Genomic DNA, 21,699 nt, shown 5'->3' on the forward strand with positions numbered 1-21,699 from the left:
AAATGTGTGTTAGTTGCTCAGTCATGTCCAGTTCTTTGAGACCCCATCATCTGTCCAGGGAATTCTCTAGGCAAGAATACTGGAATGGGTTGCCATTCCCTTCTCCAGGGGATCTTCCTGACCCAGGGATGGAACCCGGGTCTCCTGCACTACAGGCAGATTCTTCACCGTCTGAGCTTCCAAGGAGTGGGTGAAATATATTACCAAAACTTAACGCTTTGAAGAGTATATATTACTTTTTCTTTGGTCAAAATATACCTAATTATAAGTTTTCTCAAATTTTACTGTGTAAAATACTTTAAAAGTCATAAGTCTTACCATTTCATCCCGTGCTTCTGTTTCTTTTCTCAAAGGAGGTTCAAACTGTAATTTGTCAACTGTAAAATATAACAGATATTCAGAAACTTTAACTTAAAGGGTCAATCTTGAAAGTGCAAAGAGAAGCGTGTGTACTGGGGAGGGAGGAAGGGAGAGAAGAGAAGAGGAAAAGACAAAAACTCTTAATTTCTTTACTAACAGAACACCCCAAAAGAAAGTAACAATTTGGTATTTTCCTAACAATTCTACTTAATTCTTGGTTGGAATCAGGAAATTAAACAGCAATTTTGTGTGTAAAAGATTTTTTTAAAAACTAATTAAATGTAGGTGAGAAAGCAAACACTTTAAGGATGTTTCTATCCAGGCTATATTGAGACTAATTTAAACTACAAATTTACTGCAGGATGAAGCCTCCAAAATTACTTATAATTATCTAAAAATAACAAATATTTGTCAAATTAGATATTACTGTGGCATTCAGGAATCTAATATTATACTTTGCTAAATGAATATCTGATCTGGCCTAATCAGACCAATTTTAGAATCACTCCTTATAGAATAACTTCTTTTACATGAAATATTCTGTAAATCAGAGAAAAGGATGACTTATTGCCTACTCATGAAGTACACAGAATTTTAAAATTCTAAAATACAATGTGATTAAAAGACCAAAAAATTAAAATATACACACTTGCATTGTAGAGATACAAGTTTCCTAAACACAACCTTGCGCAACAAAATACACTAAAAAAAAGTCTTTCAAAAAGGATCCAGTTATCTTTATCCCTAAAAACAAGATTTATAAAGCAACACAGAGCACTTACATAATTCATGACACTAAACAAAAACATTAAGTCAAAAAATTTTCAAAGAAAGATATTCCATAAAATGTATTCTCTACTTTTCAAATATAAAATAAAAAGAAGTTGATTATTTATAATGACTTAACATAAAAAAATCTTAATTTAAGAGCCGTTACTATAATTCACAAAGAACCACTTCTCTCATTTGAGACAGAGATGAGTTAAAAGTATTTTTCTTTCAGTCACAAGAAATACTGGCATTCAGGTCTAGAAATGAATTATAAAATGTGTAAATATGGAAAGAAAAGAAAAAATATCATTTTCCATAACAATTATATAATTAGCTAATTTCAAGACTTAAAACATTACTAGAGAAAGTTCATAAATTCTCATTAAACATATAGCAAAATATCAACTGTATCCATCCAAACCAGTATCAGTAATTAAAAATAAAAATTTCAATTTCATTTCTTTTATAACATAAACATTTAAGATGTTTTACTTTATCATGTGAAAAGTATTCCTTAAAAAAAAAAAATCAAATTCCTTATGACAAGTCTAAAATTACTACAACCACGACTTATGGCAAAGAATGCTAGAATCTCCAATATCATTGTTCTGCTTAGAATAGACTCCACAGTTCTAATGAGGTGGGGAGCCTATTGTACAGAGTGAAGTAAGTCAGAAAGAGAAACACCAATACAGTATATAAACAAATATACATTGAATTTAGAAAGACAGTAACAACAATCCTATATGCAAGGGAGCAAAAGAGACACAGATGTAAAACACAGACCTTTGGTCTATGTGGGAGAAGGGGAGGGTGGGCTGATTTGAGTGAATAGCATTGAAACATGTATATTACCATATGTAAAACAGATGACCTGCTTTGATGCATGAAGCAGGGCACTCAAAGCCAGTTCTCTGGGACAACTCAGAGGGGAGGAAGGTAGGAAGGGAGGTTCAGGATGGGAAGACACATGTGCACCCATGGGTGATTCATGTTGATGTAAAAAACCACCACAATATTGTAAAGAAATTATCCTCCGATTAAAATAAATAAATAAATTAATTTCAAAAAATAGACTCCAAGTTGTTTTGTTTCACTTTAACAAAAATCCTAGCAGTACCTTTGGCTGTGTGTTTGGCTTATAAAATACAAAGATGGGGAGGGCTTCTATGATATATCCTCATTTATCTCCAAAAGATGTTACTATAGGCATAAGTGTTAGTCATTCATGTCTGACTCTTTGCAACCCCATAAGCTATCACAGCCTGCCAGGCTCCTCAGTCCATGGGATTCCCCAGGCAAGAATACTGGAGTGGGTATCCATTCCCTTCTCCAAGGGATCTTCCCAAGCCAGGGATTGAACCTAGTCTCCCACATTGCAGGCAGATTCTTTACCCCTATAAAGCCAGGGTGAGTAAGGATCTTACTACCATCTATCAAAGATTATAAACCTGTGATGTCTGGTAATCTATTGCTTCAAAATAATTGCTTCATATACCTTGTATGCACACACATATTTGTATTACATGTTAGTAATTAGTAGTTTATAGCAGAAGGGTAAATTATATCTATAGTTGAGGGGTTCCCTGGTGGCTCAGACAGTAAAGAATCCTCCTGCAATTCAGGAGACCCGGGTTCAATCCCTAAGTCAGGAAGATCCCCTGGAGAAGGGAATGGCTACCCACTCCAGTATTGTTGCCTGGAGAATTCCATGGAGTGAGGAGCCTGGTGAGCTACAGTCCGTGGGGTCCCAGAGAGTCGGACACAACTGAGCAACTAACACTTTCACTTTCTAAGAAAACAGAACCCAAAGACAGTTTCACTGGTCACAGGAAAGGAGTAGTTTGGGGCTTCTCACTCAGTGGGAATTTGAAAGGCAGAATACCAGAAATGAGAAAACTGAACAAAGAAGGAACTCTAAAAATATACCAAGAGGTCTCCTTAGAGAAATCTTTGGTTGCATACTAAGTTGCCCACAAGCAAAGCAATACTCTGGCAAGGTAGGTCAGAAAACAGCTAACACAGTGCTGTGAGCTAAATGCAAGTTTTAGTGATCACACAGTAAAAGGAAAGAAATGAATTTCCACCCAGAGGAGAAACTGCTGAATATTGTAGTAAAATCTAAGACAGGCCTTGAAAGGACTGAGATGACCTACCAGCTAATTTATGCTTCAGACACTCTTTAAAATAAAAGAGGTCAAAATCCAGACATTTAATGTTGTATTACAACATCCAAGATACAATAAAAAATGACTACAGAATAAGTAGAAAAAAAAAAATCATAACCAGTTTAAAAAACAGATACAGACTCAGAGGTGACACAGCTGCTGAAATTAGCAAAGATGGACACAATAAGTAAACAGATGGAAATTCTCAGTAGAGAGATAAAAACTATATATATATATATATATATGTATACATGGATGTATCATCCGTCTATCTATCCATCTATTTATCTATTTTTCTATCAATCTATCTACATCAATGAAAGTCTAGATCCAGAAAACACAATATACGAAATAAAATTCACTGATAGGCTTAAATAACAGACAGAATACCACAGAAAAAAGATCAATGAACTTAAAATCTGGGCAACAGAAACTAAACTGAAGTAGAGAACAAAAACACCTTAGGTATGTTTATAGTGGGCAGGGAGAACAGAGCCTCAGTGACCTGTGAAGCAACATCAAGTGGTCTAACATGTAATTGGAGTCCCAAAAGCAGAAGAGAGAATCTAGGGCAGAAAAACTGAAGAAATAATGGCCCCAAATTTAATACATCTGATAAAATATACCAACTTACAGATCTAAGAAACTCAGTTAACACCAAATAAATAAAAACAAAAATTCATCTAGGCACATCACAGTTTTCAACTACAAATTGGCACTTGCCATTCCTGAGTCAGGAAGATGCCCTGGAGAAGGAAATGGCAGCCCACTACAGGATTCTTGCCTGGAGAATTTCATGGACAGAAACTCTGGTAGGCTACATACAGTCCATGGAGTTGCAGAGGCAGACACAACTGAGTGACTAACACACACATCTGTCTCTACAAGGGTTAAATCATGCGCTGCTGCAGCTGCTGACCTGGCACACCCCCTGATGGAGTTCAACGTGGAGAGCAGAAATGAAGCACCCTGTGCTCGGGGTAGGGGTAGCGGGCTGGGAGGACAAGTCATCAGACAGGTATTTTTAAAAGCTGATTTTCAAAAGCCCAATTCTTCTATCTCCTCATACCTAGAAAAGCACTAAAATCCTTCATGGTGATGACTGTTTCTTATGAATAACAGAAGCTTCATGAGACCAGCAAAATCTATGTGCTTGACTGCATGTATGCCCCCTTTACCAAAATGATAAATATACTGTCCTTCCCCCATAACTCTTTTGGAGCAGTTTCTCAAGAGTTATTTGAGGTGCTGTCTCCTAGGCTGCAGTCCTCATTTTACCCCAAATAAAACTCAACTCTCATGTTGTGCATTTTTTTTTAAAGTCAACAGTTATGGCAACCACAAAGGGATTCAAACCCTCAATGTGTAGTTGACACTGTCAAATTGCTAAGAAAACAACAAACAAATTCCACAAAAGTTTCATAGTATAGTATCTATTAATCCAACCGATGCAGTTGAATACTTTCTATTTTGTGCCTTAGGAAAAAATCTGAATTGATGTCATGGACTGCGTTGCAACCTGCAGCTTAACAAATGCCAATGTTGAGGAACACATGGGTATGCTATTCTTCAGATAATTTTTCAAAACTAGTTTTCCTGACAACAAAGGCTTTTTGCTTTGGTTATTGTATATCTATTTCTAGAATGGCTCAAAGGTTGTTTAAAAAGGCTCAACCTTAACAATGGCCAAAAAATGTTGCTTGAGTTTGTGTTTCCTACCTGGGAAAATTCTAATTACTTCTCTAGTAAACACTCAATTGTCTATAACTATTACTAAGGAGGTTTGTGAGACAACAAATCTTCCTCAAAATCTCTATCACCTTTATCATTGTTAGTCTTCATGTAAAATAAGAAGGACAAATGGAATTTTCAAACTTAACTTGGATAAACTTTTAGAAATTCTTAGCCCTCCTTAGCCTAAAATGGGTTTTGTTTGTTTGGCTTGAATGAAAGTGAGGTCAATTTCCTCAGGGGCCCATTAACTCTCTCTCAATAAACCCAAAACTGAGTATCTTATACATCGAAGAATACTGCCCCCAACTCCAGTTTCTACAATATCACAGACTAATATAGCTGAGACTTGTACACTACACAGTTTTATATTCAAACATATCCAAGCAGTGTTTCCTCTGAAATAATCTTTTCATGATTTAGAACTCAGAAACTATCTTCTGGGAAACTTCTCTCTAAACTCAATAAATAGAATCTTGCCAGGTAATGTTAATAATTAATATAATGGTAAAACAGAGCAATGATGCTTGTATTAATTTGTCTTAATTACAGAGACATGGGCCAATTTAAATCAACACAAGATGGTCTCAGTAGGAAATCTCAAACTGCAGATGATAATCGTCAGAAGTAGATGACTGCAAGAAGGCAATTTCTACACAAATCTGTTGAATCAAGCTGATAACAATATGAAAAGAATCATTTGTCCAAGTCCAGTGGAACAAGATGACAGAAGACTCTGATTTTCATACTTTAATGTGCATACTATATAGCTCTTTAGCTACAGTTTCTTCTTCCTCCTTGCCAGTCGGAGGTTCTGGATTGTGGACAGACTACTTGTTACCTCTGTAGAGTCTTTACTCTTAATACTGCTCTGTGTAGCCTCAGCCCTTGTTATGAGTCCAAATACCTGGCTAAAATTTACTTGTGAGTCATCTAAAATCATACACTTAAACCAATAGTTGGGCAGTCATTTTCTTTATTGATACCTCTCAAATCCCCTTTGGTGCCAATTTTTTGTAATTAGTTGGTTTCCTATGTAACTGTGAAACCAAGCAGGACCCTACAGGGATCCTGGGCACAGAAGCCTTTCTGTCTCCCATCTCCTTTAACTCAGCATCCCCCACCTTCCCAGAGTTCCAAAGGGCAGATTCAACCTGGGAAGGCAAGGGATGTAAAGGTGGGGGAGGGGGATAGCCAGGAAACAATAGTGCAGCTCTTGGGGCAGGGTCCTGGTTCCACCTCAAGGGACACACATAACAAAGTCTTTAAGGTCTTTTAAGAGGTCAGCATTCTTCATAGCAGAGAAACACCACAGAAGGGTATATTAACAGAACCAGATTAGTTCATCAAGAAGATAAAGTTCTGTTCACTTCAGTCACTTAGTCATGTCTGACTCTTTGCAAGCCCATGGACTGCAGCACGCCAGGCCTCCCTGTCCATCACCAACTCCTGGAGTTTACACAAACTCATGTCCATTGAGTCGGTGATGCCATCCAACCATCTCATCCTCTGTTGTTCCCTTCTCCTCCTGCCTTCAATCTTTCCCAGAATCAGGGTCTTTTCAAATGAGTCAGCTCTTCGCATCAGGTGGCCAAAGTATTGGTGTATCAGCTTCAACATCAGTCCTTCTAATGAATACTCAGGACTGATTTCCTTTAAGATGGACTGGTTGGACCTTCTTTCAGTCCAAGGGACTCTCAAGAGTCTTCTCCAACACCACAGTTCAAAAGCATCAATTCTTCAGTGCTCAGCTTTCTTTGTAGTCCAATTCTCACACCCATGCATGACCACTGGAAAAACCATAATCTTGACTAGACGGACCTTTGTTGGCAAAGTAATGTCTCTGCTTTTTAATATGCTGTCTAGGGTGGTCATAACTTTTCTTCCAAGGAGTAAGCATCTTTTTATTTCATGGCTGCAGTCACCATCTGCAGTGATTTTGGAGCCCCGCCCCCCCCGCCCCAAATAAAGTCTGCTACTGTTTCCACTGTTTCCCCATCTATTTGCCATGAAGCGATGGCACCCAATGCCATGATCTTTGTTTGTAATCAAGAAGATTATTTGAGGCTAAATTAGAGGAGTGGAGGTCCTGCACACACCCTAATCTTATCAGCAATGTCTCTGAGATTTGATTTGGCACCTGTGCACAGAGGCTGAGCTTTCAGTATCAACTGGATTCAACCAAAAAGTGGCTTTTCAGATAAAAAAAATTTTTTTAAAAAAACAGAAAATACAGGTCATACACCCATATATGGATCAGAATGAGACAGTAATCTGCCTGACCACTCATCAGACTAGGAAAACAGACACAAATCCAAATGCAAAGTCAAGAAGAAACCATGTTTCTCCCAAGGATATGCTACATAAATAAAGCATCACATGATGATTTCCTCTCTGAATTCCCCATACTTTCCTATTGAGAAATACCAGTCTCTAAAATCAGTCAGAAACGTTGTTTTATTAAATCATATTTATTAAAATGAACCATTCCACTCTCACCTGGAAGATTTAAGTCACTGATAGAGAGAAGTAGCTTTAATTTCCAGTGTAGATACAAACCATCAACTAAAGAAGTTTCTGAATACAACATTTCAAGTTTACAAAGAAACAGGCTTCTGAATCTATTTTTACAGTATAGATCTTTTCACACACATCCCTACTTTGCTTTAAGTTTTCACTTAATTTTTATTTAATTTCCACTTTCCCCCCAAACTCTCTAATTCTTCTTTTCCTATTTAATGAGATGTTCCATGGTTCCTCTGGTGTGTGTTCTCCCTCACGGCAAGGAGTCAATAAATCTGACTTTACTGGACTATAGTCTGGTGGTCTTAGATTAGGCCAAGGTCAGAAAACTGAGCACTGAAGAACTGATGTTTTTGAACTGTGGTATTGGAGAAGACTCTTGAGAGTCCTTTGGACTGCAAGGAGATCAAACCAGTCCATCCTAAAAGAAATCAGTCCTGAATATTCATTAGAAGGACTGATGCTGAAGCTGAAACTCCAATACTTTGGCCACCTGATGCGAAGAACTGACTCACTGGAAAGGACCCTGAGGCTGGGAAAGATTGAAGACAGGAGGAAAAGAGGACGACAGGGGATGAGATGGTTGGATGGGATCACCAACTCGACGGACATTAGTTTGAGCAATCTCCAGGAGCTGGTGATGACAGGGAAGCCTGGCGTGCTGCAGTCCGTGGGGTCACAAAGAGTTGAGCGACTGAACTGAACTGATAACCATTATTTACGTCCACTAAAAACACACAGTAAGGATAATTACAGTAATCATAATAGCCCAAAACTAGAAACAAATAAAATGCCAGCCAAGTGAAGAATGAATAAATTATGCTAAAATCATACAATGAAATACTACATTACAGTGAAAACAATAAACTATTACTGGCACACATGACATGACTGACTTTCACAGACGTAATACTGAGCAAAAGACATCACGCAAAAGAGGTGTATATTAGTTGATCCTATATATCTGAAGATCAAGACCACATAAAAACCAATCTATAGTGGTGAGATAGGTATAGTGATTAGCCAGGGCAGTGGGAAGGCAGGGGGATACAGGGAGACGGGAGGGTGTTGATTGTGAAGGAGCATGAGGAACCCTTCAGAGATTCTGATAATGTTGATCTGGGTAGTGGTTTCACGAGTGTATACAAATTTAAAAATTCATTGTGCAGTACACTTGAGCATTTTACTGTATGTAAGTTATTAGCTTAATTTAAAAAACTGAAACAAAAAACTAAGAACAGAACTAACAAGGTATGTATAAAACCTATTAAACAAAAACAAAACTATGAAACACTCCTGATGGACACAAAAGAAGACCTGGGATAATTTAAAGATCGACCAATAAAATGGCCTTCAACTCTACCATCTTCTGTTTGGTACCTGCAGCACACAGGGCAAATTCCATGAAGGAATTAGTATTCTGGACACTTATAAAAGAACTAAGCTTTGAGCTCTCTGAGGAAGCTTATTTTGATTAAGATGACAGAATATCATAAAGATGTCAATTCTCCCAAAGTTAGTGTACAAACTTATGAGATCTCAGTAAAAACGCTGAGAGGTGGGTTTTTTTTTTTTCAACTCAGTAGACTGATTCTTATGTTTTATGTGAGGAAAATATAATGGCCAGATATAATAAAAAGGAATTGCAACAATGTGTCTGTGTGTGTGTGGAGGGGGTAAGAGAAAATAGGAGGAGGATTATTTCTAATACATTTTAACAGGTATTATAAAGACATAATAATCAGAAGTATGTGACTGGCACAGGACTAAGTATATTACAAGAGAATAGAATTTCCAGAAAAAGCCCTAAAATGTAGGTGGTAACTTAGTATATAATAAAGATGGCATATCAAACCTATTAGTGAAAACCTAAGTTTTTAATAAACAGTATCAAGGCAAATGAGTAGATATTTAGAATGAAACTGAAGTTGAATTCATATTTCACAGCTCTAGCAAATAATACCTTATATCAAAGATTTAAGTATTGATATTATAAAAAATGAAACAAAAAAAAACAAAACAGGAAAATCCTTTTACAACCTTAAAATCAGGAAGGCGTTACTAAATAACGACACCGAAAACAAAAGCTATACAAGGAAAGATACATTTACACTACATTAATTGAATACTATACAGTTGTATAAAATAAAGAAAATAGCTTTATAATAGCTTTATTTTAAAATATAAAAATAAACAGCTGCTTTTCTGTTTGGTATTTGAAACCCAGAGAGTTTGCTGGGGATAGTATAAGAAGAAAGCATAAAAAAGTATCAGCAATCTGGGACTAACAAAGACAGAAAATCTTGAATTATGAGTTTAACTATGAAAATGCATGACTGAATTTAACAGATATGGGAAGGACATTCTAACTCTCCACTGACCTAGATTTCCAAAGCTGCATACAGAAAGCTAGAAATGTTTGGTTTCAAGAAAACAAAATACACATCTGCAATCATTCTAATTATCTTCCTCCATTATGGTTTATATTTTTTATTTAGAGCTTATTTTAATGTAAAATACTTTTAAATCTTTTTGAAACAATTATGCACTTAAATCAGTATACTCATCCTAAAAATTCTTTATAAATCTGTTCTTCCAAATTAACGTGGCTAAAATGATGAATATTGTTAATATAACATTTTTATGTCAATGATTAATTTATTGAATAAAAATCAATTTCTCCTTTTAAATATGCATTTTAGAAAATATCCACCTTGGTGCTAATCTGACTTAAAAAACCAAACCAACCCAAATATCCAACAATAGGGACTACAACACATCAACTCAATACAGGAGGATAAAACCACTAAATATAACAGTTACAAAGCCTAGGCTAATATATGGGAAATACTTCTAACTATATTAAGCAAAATTTTATGCATAGTATAAACTCAGCCATGTAAAACTACATGTGAAAAAATCTGAAGGAAATTCAGCAAAATATTATCTGTGGGCTGGTGCTGAGTGATGTGATTATTGGCAATGTTAATTTTCTACTTTCTTCTTTTTGCAAATTTTCTGCAGTGAACATGTATTACGTTTATAATTAGAAAGTAAAAACGATTTAACTGTAAACCAAGGGAATTTCATTACAACCAGAAAAGCAACGTTTATTTCAGAGGTATCCTGTTTTTGTATGTATATACCCACAGATGGCCTGAGATTTTATTATTAAAAAATATCCCACAAGAACACCCAGCTCAACCCTCCAAAACCACCAATTGAAAATGTATACCAAACACATACAATTGATTTCTGAAGCTGTCCGTTCAGCTCTGGCATTCCTGTTTGTAGATCTAATGGTATGACGAATGACTGCATGGGGCTGTGAATATAAACATAATATATACACTTAAAATAATTTCTGTGACAAAGTTAGAAGGTCAAACTTTCTCTTTTTAATTAAATTCTTATTTACTGATAGACATGACTACCTACTAATAAAGTGAATTGAAGGATAAATTTTTTAAAAAATGAATGAGATACTTAAAAGTTAATTCATTTATTCCACACACATTTATACTGTATACCCTATAGGGTACATATATATATATATATATATATATATATATATATGTATATATATATACTGAAGAGACGCAAGGAAAATCAGATGCAAATTTTATCTAAAAAGAGCTTATTAAAAAAAAAAGAGCTTATAGTCTAGCAAGACAACATACACAAATACTTAAAACACTAGAAAAGAATAAGTGGCATTCATTAAAATCACTATTAATGCCCAGGGGAAGGAGAGATGACTGCCATTGGAAGGGGTAAAGAAATTCTTCATGACAGAGTTGTAATCTAATGTGAGGCCTTGAAGGACAAGCAGGCATTGAATGTGCAGCAAGGTGGGAAAAGCATTTCAGACAGCACAAACAATATGAACAAAGTAATGCAAGAAAAAAAAGGAAATTGTGGAGTGTTTAGGGGGATTGAAGCTGGTTATTATTTGAATGTGGTGAACATTAAGAGGAGATGACAAGCTGGAAAGACATTTGAGGGAGGATAAGCCAGATCATGAAAGGTTCTGAATGTCAGGCTACAGCTCTCAATTTTATTTTCTTGGTAAAAGAATTTTTTGGAGATTTACAGAAAGGGAATGCTATTACAAGAGTCAGCTTTAAGAGTAACTTGATTAAGTACGTAAAAGGGTATGGACAGGAGAAAGATTGTATGGAGAGGGACTGATTTGTAGTAAACCAAGTGAGAAAGCTTACTATTCCACCCTTTTGAATAAGCTCCTGATATTTTGAAACAATGCGTTCAGTTCAACCCCTATCTATTAAATTTCTGATGACTCACTCTCATTCACTAATGATTCAGACAATGGTCATGTCTTTTTCTCTACTTTAAGACCCACTATCATACCAAAGGACTCAAAAGCCCATTGCGCTGGAATAGCGTTTACTGACCTTATCTCTCAAGACATTCTACCACACTTCAATGGACTCTATACTATTAAGATCATATCCTGGAATCTGTCATCCGGTCTGATATATGAATTCACATCATACTCCAAACTTCTCATCCTTTGAGCTTACTCTCTCATTACTCCAATAATTTTTAAATGTTCACACCAAATCTCAAGTCCATCAATCCATTACTTTCTCATTCTCCTTATGCATTTCTTCTATCTTCACTTTTCTTCCTATCCACGTTAGATGTAGTGGTCCATAATTTCAAGTGATCTCTTGCATATATCCTAAATTTGATTCTCACTCCCTGCCATCCTCTTCTACACTGGTATACCAAAATGACAAGCCTGAAGGGACTTAACTGGTTTATATCTGGGGTACCAATGACTGCTGGAGGAAAACTGCACATTGACAATTCATCTTTTCTGAGGCTTCAGTGTTGCCCCAAAACATTTCTCTAGTCATTTAACCCATCCATTCTCCTCAATGGGCTTCCCTGGTGGCTCAGCTGGTAAAGAATCCACCTGCAATGTGGGAGACCTGGGTTCGATCCCTGGGTTGGGAAGATCCCCTGGAGAAGAGAAATTAGTATTTCTTTTCTTTTTTTAAGTTGAAATATTAATTAATGCACAATACTATGTTAGCTTCTGATGTACTAGAGAATTTTTTGACATTTGTATACTTTAAGAAGTAATCACCATTATAAGTGTAGTAACCATCTGTTCCCATACAAAATTAATGTTATTGACCGGATGTTTTATGCTGTGTAAAATAACCCTAATATATATATTTATTATATAACTGGGTATTTGTACATCTTAATCCCCTTCACCTATTTTGTCCACATTCTGAAGCCTCCCTTCTGGCAAACATTTGTTTCTTCTCTGTATCTGAGTCCGCTTTCATTTTGTTTTGCTTCTTAGATCCACATCTAAGTGAGATCATGTGGTATCCGCCTTTCTCTGACTTATTTCATTAGCATAATAGCTTCTAGAGCCATCCATGGTGTCAAAAATGGGAAGATTTTATGTTTAACATGTGAGTAATATTCCAGGGCTTCCCTGGTGAATCAGTGGTAAAGAATCCGCCTGCAAATGCAGGAGATGTGGATTTGATCTCTGGGTTGGCAAGATCCCCTGGAGAAGCAAAGTGAAAGCTTCCCAGTTGTGTCCAACTCTTTACAGATTCTATACAGTCCATGGAATTCTCCTGGCCAGAATACTGAAGTGGGTAGCCATTTCCCTCTCCAGGGGATCTTCCCAACCCAGGGATCAAACCCAGGTCTCCCATAATGCATATGGATTCCTTACCATCTGAGCCACCAGGGAAACTCTGGAGAAGGAAATGGCAACCCAATCTAGTATTCTTGCCTGGGAAATCCTTTAGACAGAAGAGCCTGATGGGATACAGTCCATGGGGCTGCAAAAGAGTTGGATACAACTTAGTGACTAAATAGCAACAACAAAGTAATATTCCACTGAATATATATATATATCCTTTTTATCCATTAGTCCATCAGTGGACACTGAGGTTGCTTCCATATGCTGGCCCTTTCTCTTTTTTTTCTTCTAGGATCCCTAGACTGTGAATGTTAGTATACGTGATATTGTTTCAAAGGTCTCTTAAACCACCCTCATTAAGAAAAAAACCTCTCTTCTCTTTTTCCTCTTCAGCTTAGGTGATTTCCACTATTCTCTCTTCTAGTTTACTGACCTGTTCCATATAACCAAATCTGCTATTATTTCTTCCTAGCGTAGTTTTAATTTTAGGTATTGTATTCTTCAGCTCTATTTGGTCCCCCCTTATATTTTCTAATTCTTTGTTAACATTCTTACTATGTTCTTCCATTTCTCTCTTGCGTTCATTGAGTATCTTTATGATTATTACCTGAAACTCTTTAACGGGCAGATTGTGTATCTTTTCTTTGTTTAATTCTTCTTCTGAGGTTGTCTTGTTCCTTTGTTTGGACCATAGTCTTCTGTTTCTATTTGCCTAGTTCTCTGTGTTTATTTCTAAGTGTTAAGTAGATTGGCTACGTTTCTTGAATTTGGGAGGAGTGGCGTTATGTAAGAGATATCTTATGGAACCCAGCAGCACACCCCTCTGGACAGCAGAGCTATATACTCTAAGCATGCCCTGTATACGGCCTGTTTGGGCCCTTCTATTGTGGCAAGGGTGACCACTGGGTGTGCTGGCAGGTAGGCCTGGGCCCTGGCCCAGTCAGCTGCTATGACCTTCCTGGTGCAGGGTCCCAGAGCTTGTGCTGCTCTACTGATGGCAGGGCCAGGTTCAAGGGTGGCTAGCTATGGAGACAGGGAAGCTGGGGGTTGGTGCCAGTCTTCCAGTGGGTGGGTAAGCCTCCAGCACTAGTAGGGTAGAGGGAGGGCTCCACAATGATGCTTGTCAGCATCAGTGTCCTAGCGGTAGAAAAAACTCCTACATTCAGCTGTCGCCGGCATCTGATTCTTCAGGGGGACTACTAGTTGTCTCCTGCCGCTCCAAGAGTTTCTCCAAGATCTGCAGGTGGGTTCCTTTCAAATTACTGACTCTGTGCATGTGAGATTTTACACATGCCCTGTAACAGAAGAGTCTCTGTTTCCTACAGTCCTCTAGCTCTCCTGCACACAAGTCCTCTGAAGGATGACCTTCAAAGCCAGATTTTTGGGGGGCCCATCTTCCCTGTGCAGGACACCCCAGATGGGGAGCCCAATACAGGTTTTGGTGCTTCACTCCTTCGGGAGAATTCTGCAAACGTAATTATCCTCCTGTTTGTGGGCTGCCTATCGAGGGAGGTGGGTCTTGACTATATTATGTCTCTGCCTCTCCTACCCATCTCACTGTACTTCGTTTTTCATATCTTCAGTTGTAGAAAATCTTTTCTGCTCGTCTTCAGGTCATTCGCATAGATACTTGCAACTGGTGTACCCACTGGAGGAGGGGAGCTCAAGAATGGGAGGAGGTAAGCTCAAGGGCTTCCTACTCTACTCTCTAGACAACACTTCCCAAGAAAGCCTTTCAAGAAGTGTTTCTTCTAGATTAAGTCCTTCATTACAGTCTAGATCTCACCTTCTCCCTTTTTAGGAACTTTGCCTATTCATCTTGCTCTCTAGATTCTTCTATCTCTAACCATTGGATCCTTTTCGTAAACATCCGGTTTAAACTTTTTTTGCCCCACATAAAAAACAATCAATCAATAGCCAAAAAACAGAGAGGTAGAAGACAGGTAGGAGAAATATCAATAACCTCAGATATGCAGATTACACCACCCTTATGGCAAAAAGTGAGGAAGAACTAAAGAGCCTCTTGATGAAAGTGAAAGAGGACAGTGAAAAAGTTGGCTTAAAGCTCAACATTCAGAAAACAAAGATCATGGCATCTGCTCCCATCACTTCATGGCAAATAGATGGGGAAACAGTGGAAACAGTGTCAGACTTTATTTTTTTGGGCTCCAAAATCACTGCAGATGGTGACTGCAGTGATGAAATGAAAAGATGCCCACTCCTTGGAAGAAAAGTTATGACCAACCTAGACAGCATAGTAAAAAGCAGATACATTACTTGTCAACAAAGGTCCATCTAGTCAAGGCTACAGTTTTTCCAGTGGTCATGTATGGATGTGATAGTTGGCCTATAAAGAAAGCTGAGAGCCAAAGAATTGATGCTTTTGAACTGTGGTATTGGAGAAGAATACCTACCTCCAATACCTGGTATTGGAGAAGAGTCCCTTGGACTGCAAGGAGGTCCAACCAGTCCATCCTAAAGGAAATCAGCCCTGAATATTCACTGGAAGGACTGAGGTTGAAGCTGAAACTCCAATACTTTGGCCACCTGATGTGAAGAACTGACTCGTTTGAAAAGACCCTGATGCTGGGAAAGATTAAAGGTGGGAAGAGAAGGGGATGACAGAGGATGAGATGGTTGGATGGCATCACCGACTCAATGAACATGAGTTTGAGTGAACCCCAGGAGTTGGTGATGGACAGGGAGGCCTGGCGTGCTGCAGTCCGTGGTGTTGCAAAGAGTCGGACATGACTGAGCGACTGAACTGAACTGAGAAGACAGACAAACCCACCATCAACTCATTTTCTTTCATCTACTGTTCTATCTTACTCCCCTCTTTCACAACTGAATTTCATAAATAAATTTATCTTTCAAACCACTCCAATCTGGCTTCACCTCTAGTATTTTTAAATTATCCTTTTAAAGTAGTCAAACATACCAAATTTCAAAGATTTCTTTAATGTAACTTCTAGGCAGTATTCTTTCTCAAACTTTCCTTCTGTCTCTTAATGTTCTTTATTATTCCTTTGCCATTTCTCTTAGGATACTAGATTTTTTAATTTAAGGGAGAAATTTCAGGAAGCTGTCCTAGGCCTTCCTCCCACTTGGAAATCTGTACAATATAGAAATTGCCATATATAAAACTGAACTCACCTTTCTTCCCAAATTTGATCTTACTCTAGTCTTTCAATCTCAACAAGTGGCACTTTTATGTCTATTCAGCTGTTCAAGTAAAAATTTGGGAGTAATCCTTTTATCAGGCTCCACCCTCAAGTCTACATTTGGTCACCACTCTCTCATATAATTCTTGAATTACTTCACTTTTTTCTATCCTTGCCCTATCATCCTACTATAAAACATCAGTATCTCTATTCTGGATAACTTCAAAAGTCTCTTAAGAGGACCTGAGGAACGAAATCATCAGTCTAAAGTCAGAGATCTTAAAAAAAAAACAAAGGCATATCTGATTATATCACTCCCTTACCCTTTAATGGCTTCCACTGTCCTTAGATTAAAGCTCTCAATTTTTTTTTACTTGAAATATCTAGTTTATAATCTCATCTCCCACCAAATTTCTTCCTTTTTCTCTGCTCTAACAGACTAACTTTTCTTTAGTTCCTAAAGCATACCATGTTCTCTTATCACTAGGCTTTCAAACATGCTATTATTCCTTCTGTTCAGAACACTTCTGATCAGTCTCTTAATTACTATCTCTGTATTTAATCCTTCAGATTTTCAGCTTACATACTGCTTCCACAGTGGGTCCTTTCCTGTCTCAAAAATATGCCTGCATAGCACCCTGCATTTCTCATTCCATAACAGTTATTACACTTATAAACTGTTTGCTGGTGATTTCTAAATTTCCAGGGAGACCATTCTGGAAGCTCTCTGAAGACAGGGATTATGTCAGTGTTATCCACTGTTGTTTTTTCAATTACCTGGAACAAGCTTTTGCATTTCAAGGACTAAAAAGCATGGTGATATCATTAAACAGAAATACACAATTCCAAAGTAAGAATAGACTTAGGAAACCTGGCAAAATATTGTGGGGAATGAAAGTGGAGTTTGATTGTTTTCACAACCAGTAAAACATTAATTGGGGAATCAAGTAATATGCTATATTTAAGCAAAAACAATTTTAACAATTTTGATTTTTAAGAGATTAAATTAATTAATTATTACAAGTCTGCAAATGATGGTTTAAATTTTAAAATATCTTTATGACTGGGTTATTTAATATTAAAGTTCATTTAACATTCAATAAAATATTTACAGGGTACCTTACTACATGACAAGATTATGTTATATACTAGAAAATGACTAGTTGGTAAAGACTGTTTTAATGACTATTTCTATTGAGTCCATTTATAAAAGTGATGGTGTATTAACTAAGAGTAGGTTCTAAAGTTGGTTTGCCTGAATCCAAATCCTGGTTCCACTACTTGCTAGGCATATGATCTTGGGGAAATGAAATTACTTGTATTCCTTCTTCTTATATGTAAAATGGGGATCATAATAGTACCTATTGCAAAGGACTGCTCTGAGTATTAGATGAATTAACATGGAAATTATTTAGCCTAATACTTGGTGCAGAAAGACTACCCAATGATTGTTAGTATTTATCATGATACTTAATAATTTAAAACTTAAGTTCATGAAGTAGAAAATTTCCTTCAGTAAGTTACAACACATAAAGTTTAGTTCTATAGTCTTACCAGAATTGAAGATAGAGGTATAAAGGGAAATAAAGGCATAAGAAAGAATGAAGAGACAGAAATAAAACAGAATATAAAAGGAGAAAAAGATACGGGTAAATAAATACATTTGTATTATATAGAGAGAGGCATAAATCTGACAATGGGCAGGAAGTCCCTAATTCCTGATTTAGAAGTTGCATTGTTAAATATAATATATTCAAATAATTCTACAATATTTTCAGAGAAGAAAGCTAGTTATGAATAGCTCTGTATGTAATTATATAAGAAATAATAATTTTTAATACTTATTGGAAAACATCTTCTATGGGAACTTCAGCTTAATTAAAAAAAATTATTTGTATCCTGTTAACGATCTGTATTGGGGAAGGAAATGGCAACCCACTCCAGTATTCTTGCCTGAAAAATCTCACAGACAGAAGAAGCTGGTGGGCTACAGTTCATGGGGTTCCAAGAGTCAGAAACGACTGAGTGACTAAACTACCACCAATCATCTGTAAACAGAGAAACTAAAAAAATGACCACATGGATTCCTAAGGAATCTTTTTGGTGACAAATGACATGGTACAAGTGCTCTGGCTAAATTTTCATTCTCTTAGTCCAAAGCAATACTCCTAGAACCTGTATTTCCATGGAAATAGACATCCTTTTTCTTTAGAGAAGATCAAACTCTCACAATAGAAGCTGAGGTCTAAAGAGAAGAGAAAACACTTGTGGATTTCTGGGAAGATAAAGGCACAGATCTGATTCTAGTTGTAGGTACCACTTAATAACCTTAAGTAAATAAAATGATATGGTGCAAGGAAGAATCATAATCTTAGTTCCTTCTCAGAACTAGGATTAAGAGAAGTTATCAATTGGTAATTATATGCAGAACAAGTATAGTCTTCATTGATAATTAATCTCTGTCACTAAATCTATTTTTAACTAACTTAAAAGACTGAATCAAAAAACAAACTCTAAGGCCACATTAAACATTTGTTTTCAATTATTAGATTGCAAACATTCTTTACCTCAAAGTCATCATCGTCTCCTTCGGTGTAATGGGCATGGTTGTCTGGATTATTCACTTTGTCCAACAGTTCAACTGCCAGGGCCCTAGAGAGACCTGGCTGCCCTACAAATGTATGCTAAATGAAAATAAAACAAAACTTCATGAGTATGCATTTATATCTATGGCTTATAGAAACTGTTATTTGTTCTTTTCCATTTAGTAACTATCAGAGATAAGCATATGGAAGCCTACCAGTGCTAATGAATTACAGTGTATTATAAAAATATTAATGAGAGAATCCATAGTTAAATATTATAAAGCTAAAGAACTATTGTGAGGTAAGTTCATAATACGAATAATTTCTCTATGTAAAGTTAACCAATCTATATTAGGCTCTCAAATTACAACCTTGGCTATAACAATGACATTTATTACACATGTCATTTATGCACATGAAAATAAATACTGTGGTACAGTCCATATCACAATAAGAAAAAAGCATGTATATTCTATGCTTACATATATTTAATTCAACAAAATTATGCTCAATTAACCTCCAATTAAAGTAAAATAAATAAATATAAATTTAAAAATAAATAAAATTATGTTCATATAGAAAGACATAATTAAATTTTATAACATTTAAAAAAAGTTTTCTTGGATTGTTATAATCAACCTTTCCTAATATAAAAGTATTTTATAAATACATACACAGGAGCATTCTATAAATTTACACAAGAAACCAAAACAGAGAAAATCAATTAATTTTAGATGAAAGCAACATTTTAAAGAGTTTTCTCCAAGGCAGGGGTGGGCAAACTACAAACCATGGGCAGAATCTGGTGCACTGCCTCCTTCTGTGAATAAAATTTTATTGGGTATTAAAGCCATACCCTTCATGTACTGGCTATGGCTGCTTTTATGCTACCATGGCAAAACTGAGGAGACACAACAAGACTATATGTCTCACAAAGCCTATAATACACACTATCTGGCTCTTTACACAATGCCTGCCTACCCCTGCTGTAAGAGATCACTAAGACTTTTATATTAAAACCCTAAATGCTGTTGTTCCAGTGATATGCCTAACTAATGCATGACTATAGAAAATACTCCTATAAATTCAATGACTTACAGTCAGAAGTCTTTCAGCGGTTGGTCTTTTTTTGGGGTTTTTGGTTAGTGCTATTTTGACAAAATTATGGAATGTTGATGACCTTCAAATAAAAAGAGACATGTACAAATATATTTCACTAATATTAGTTCTTTTGTGTTACTAAATTAACTTACAAGCAGTCAGAAAGACTAAAACATATGATTTTTTCCTTAGGCCTCTTAGCTCTATGTAAACCAAAAAACTAAACCCAAAACAGAGTATTTCCTTGGAAAATATACCAGGTTCATCTGTTGAGTAAAATACAATTAGTGAACAGAATACTAATATATATAACCTCTAAAATGTACACTAAAAGCTAGAAATGGGTAGGCGTGTCATCTATAAGGTTAATAACCTTGTGTTATAACCACTTAGGAATCAAAATGACCTTTTCTCACTGCTTAATTTATATGATATATAAATGTTTTGCTACACCCAAATTGTTAGCTGGCATCAAGGTAGGGTGGGTAATTAAACAGACTATTTATACCTTTAAAAAGTCACTGAATTTCTTAGGAACAAGGGAAAAGAAGAGGGAGTGATCTTAGTAACCAACAGTTTTCCTGCCACCTGTATTGATGAAATGGGGAAAAGAAGATATATAGGAACCTGGGAATTCCCTGCCAGTACAGTACAGTGGCTAGGACTTGGCACTTTCAGGGCCATGGGCCTTGGTTTGGTCCCTGGTGGGGGAACTAAGATCCTGCAAGTTGTGTGGCATGGACAAAAAATGAACTAATAAAAAATTAATTACTTAATTAAAGGAATTGCATTTTGATTATGAATTAATGACAAAGAGAGGTATTGTACCATTGCCAAGATTCCACAGGAAGAAAGACTGGGCAAGAACCAAAAAGAATAACCTTAGTCATTACTAATGACAGTAATGGCAAAGCAGTTCTCTTTAGAGAAATCAAATCACTACATTACACTAGTAGTTTGTGGCCCTCATATCATGGAGTGAGAAAGTACCTAAGACTGGCAAAGGTACTTCAATGGTAATAACTGTTCTGGAATCTCACTATGAATGTAGCTATTTTAGCTAACAGTCATTCATCCTTGAACGAATATTCAGTCATTCCTGCCATAAAGTCCTCCAATTCTAGTTGCTTAGGAACTTAGGTTTACAAGGAACAAGAGAAAACAAAACAAAACAAAACAGTGTCAATACAAAGGAATACAGCTAGCAGTAGGATATAAACTCCTTAACTTCTACAGTGTGATTTGCCTTTCATTCCTGGTACTATCCCCAGCATAGCTTGGCTCCTAAATAATACTATGCACAGGCAGGCCAACGAAACATTAAAAAAGCAGTTTAAAACTTTTTTGGGGACAGGCCTTTTAGAATCTGAAATAATACATGGATTGTCTCTCCAGAAGAAAATGAATACATGTAAAGAATTCCAGGGGCTCACATATCTCCCAAGAAGATAAAGAATTGCTAAATTTAAGAATTTGGAAACTTTTATTCGTACAATAAGTTTCTCTTATAAATGTATGGGAAGACATTACCAGAAAAATAATTTTCAATTTTTATCATTTAATTGAAGACATCCTTATGGACTTTAAGAATAGGCAAGTTG

At 36.4% G+C, this 21,699-nt stretch overlaps 1 protein-coding gene across 1 annotated transcript in view; it reads right to left on the minus strand.

Annotated features, from left to right (window-relative positions):
- The window catches only part of MAP4K5 (mitogen-activated protein kinase kinase kinase kinase 5), a 113,189-nt gene that overhangs the window by 30,544 nt on the left and 60,946 nt on the right, over positions 1-21,699 (minus strand). Inside the window, exons 12-15 of the mRNA XM_052646328.1 lie at positions 20,096-20,177; positions 18,980-19,096; positions 10,800-10,878; positions 319-377 (exon numbers count right to left, since the gene is read on the minus strand). Of these exons, the coding sequence (XP_052502288.1) occupies positions 319-377; positions 10,800-10,878; positions 18,980-19,096; positions 20,096-20,177 (337 nt within the window). The remainder of the gene's footprint in view (positions 1-318; positions 378-10,799; positions 10,879-18,979; positions 19,097-20,095; positions 20,178-21,699) is intronic.

Source organism: Budorcas taxicolor, chromosome 10 (assembly GCF_023091745.1).
Source record: "Budorcas taxicolor isolate Tak-1 chromosome 10, Takin1.1, whole genome shotgun sequence".
Classification (NCBI taxonomy): Eukaryota; Metazoa; Chordata; class Mammalia; order Artiodactyla; family Bovidae; genus Budorcas; species Budorcas taxicolor.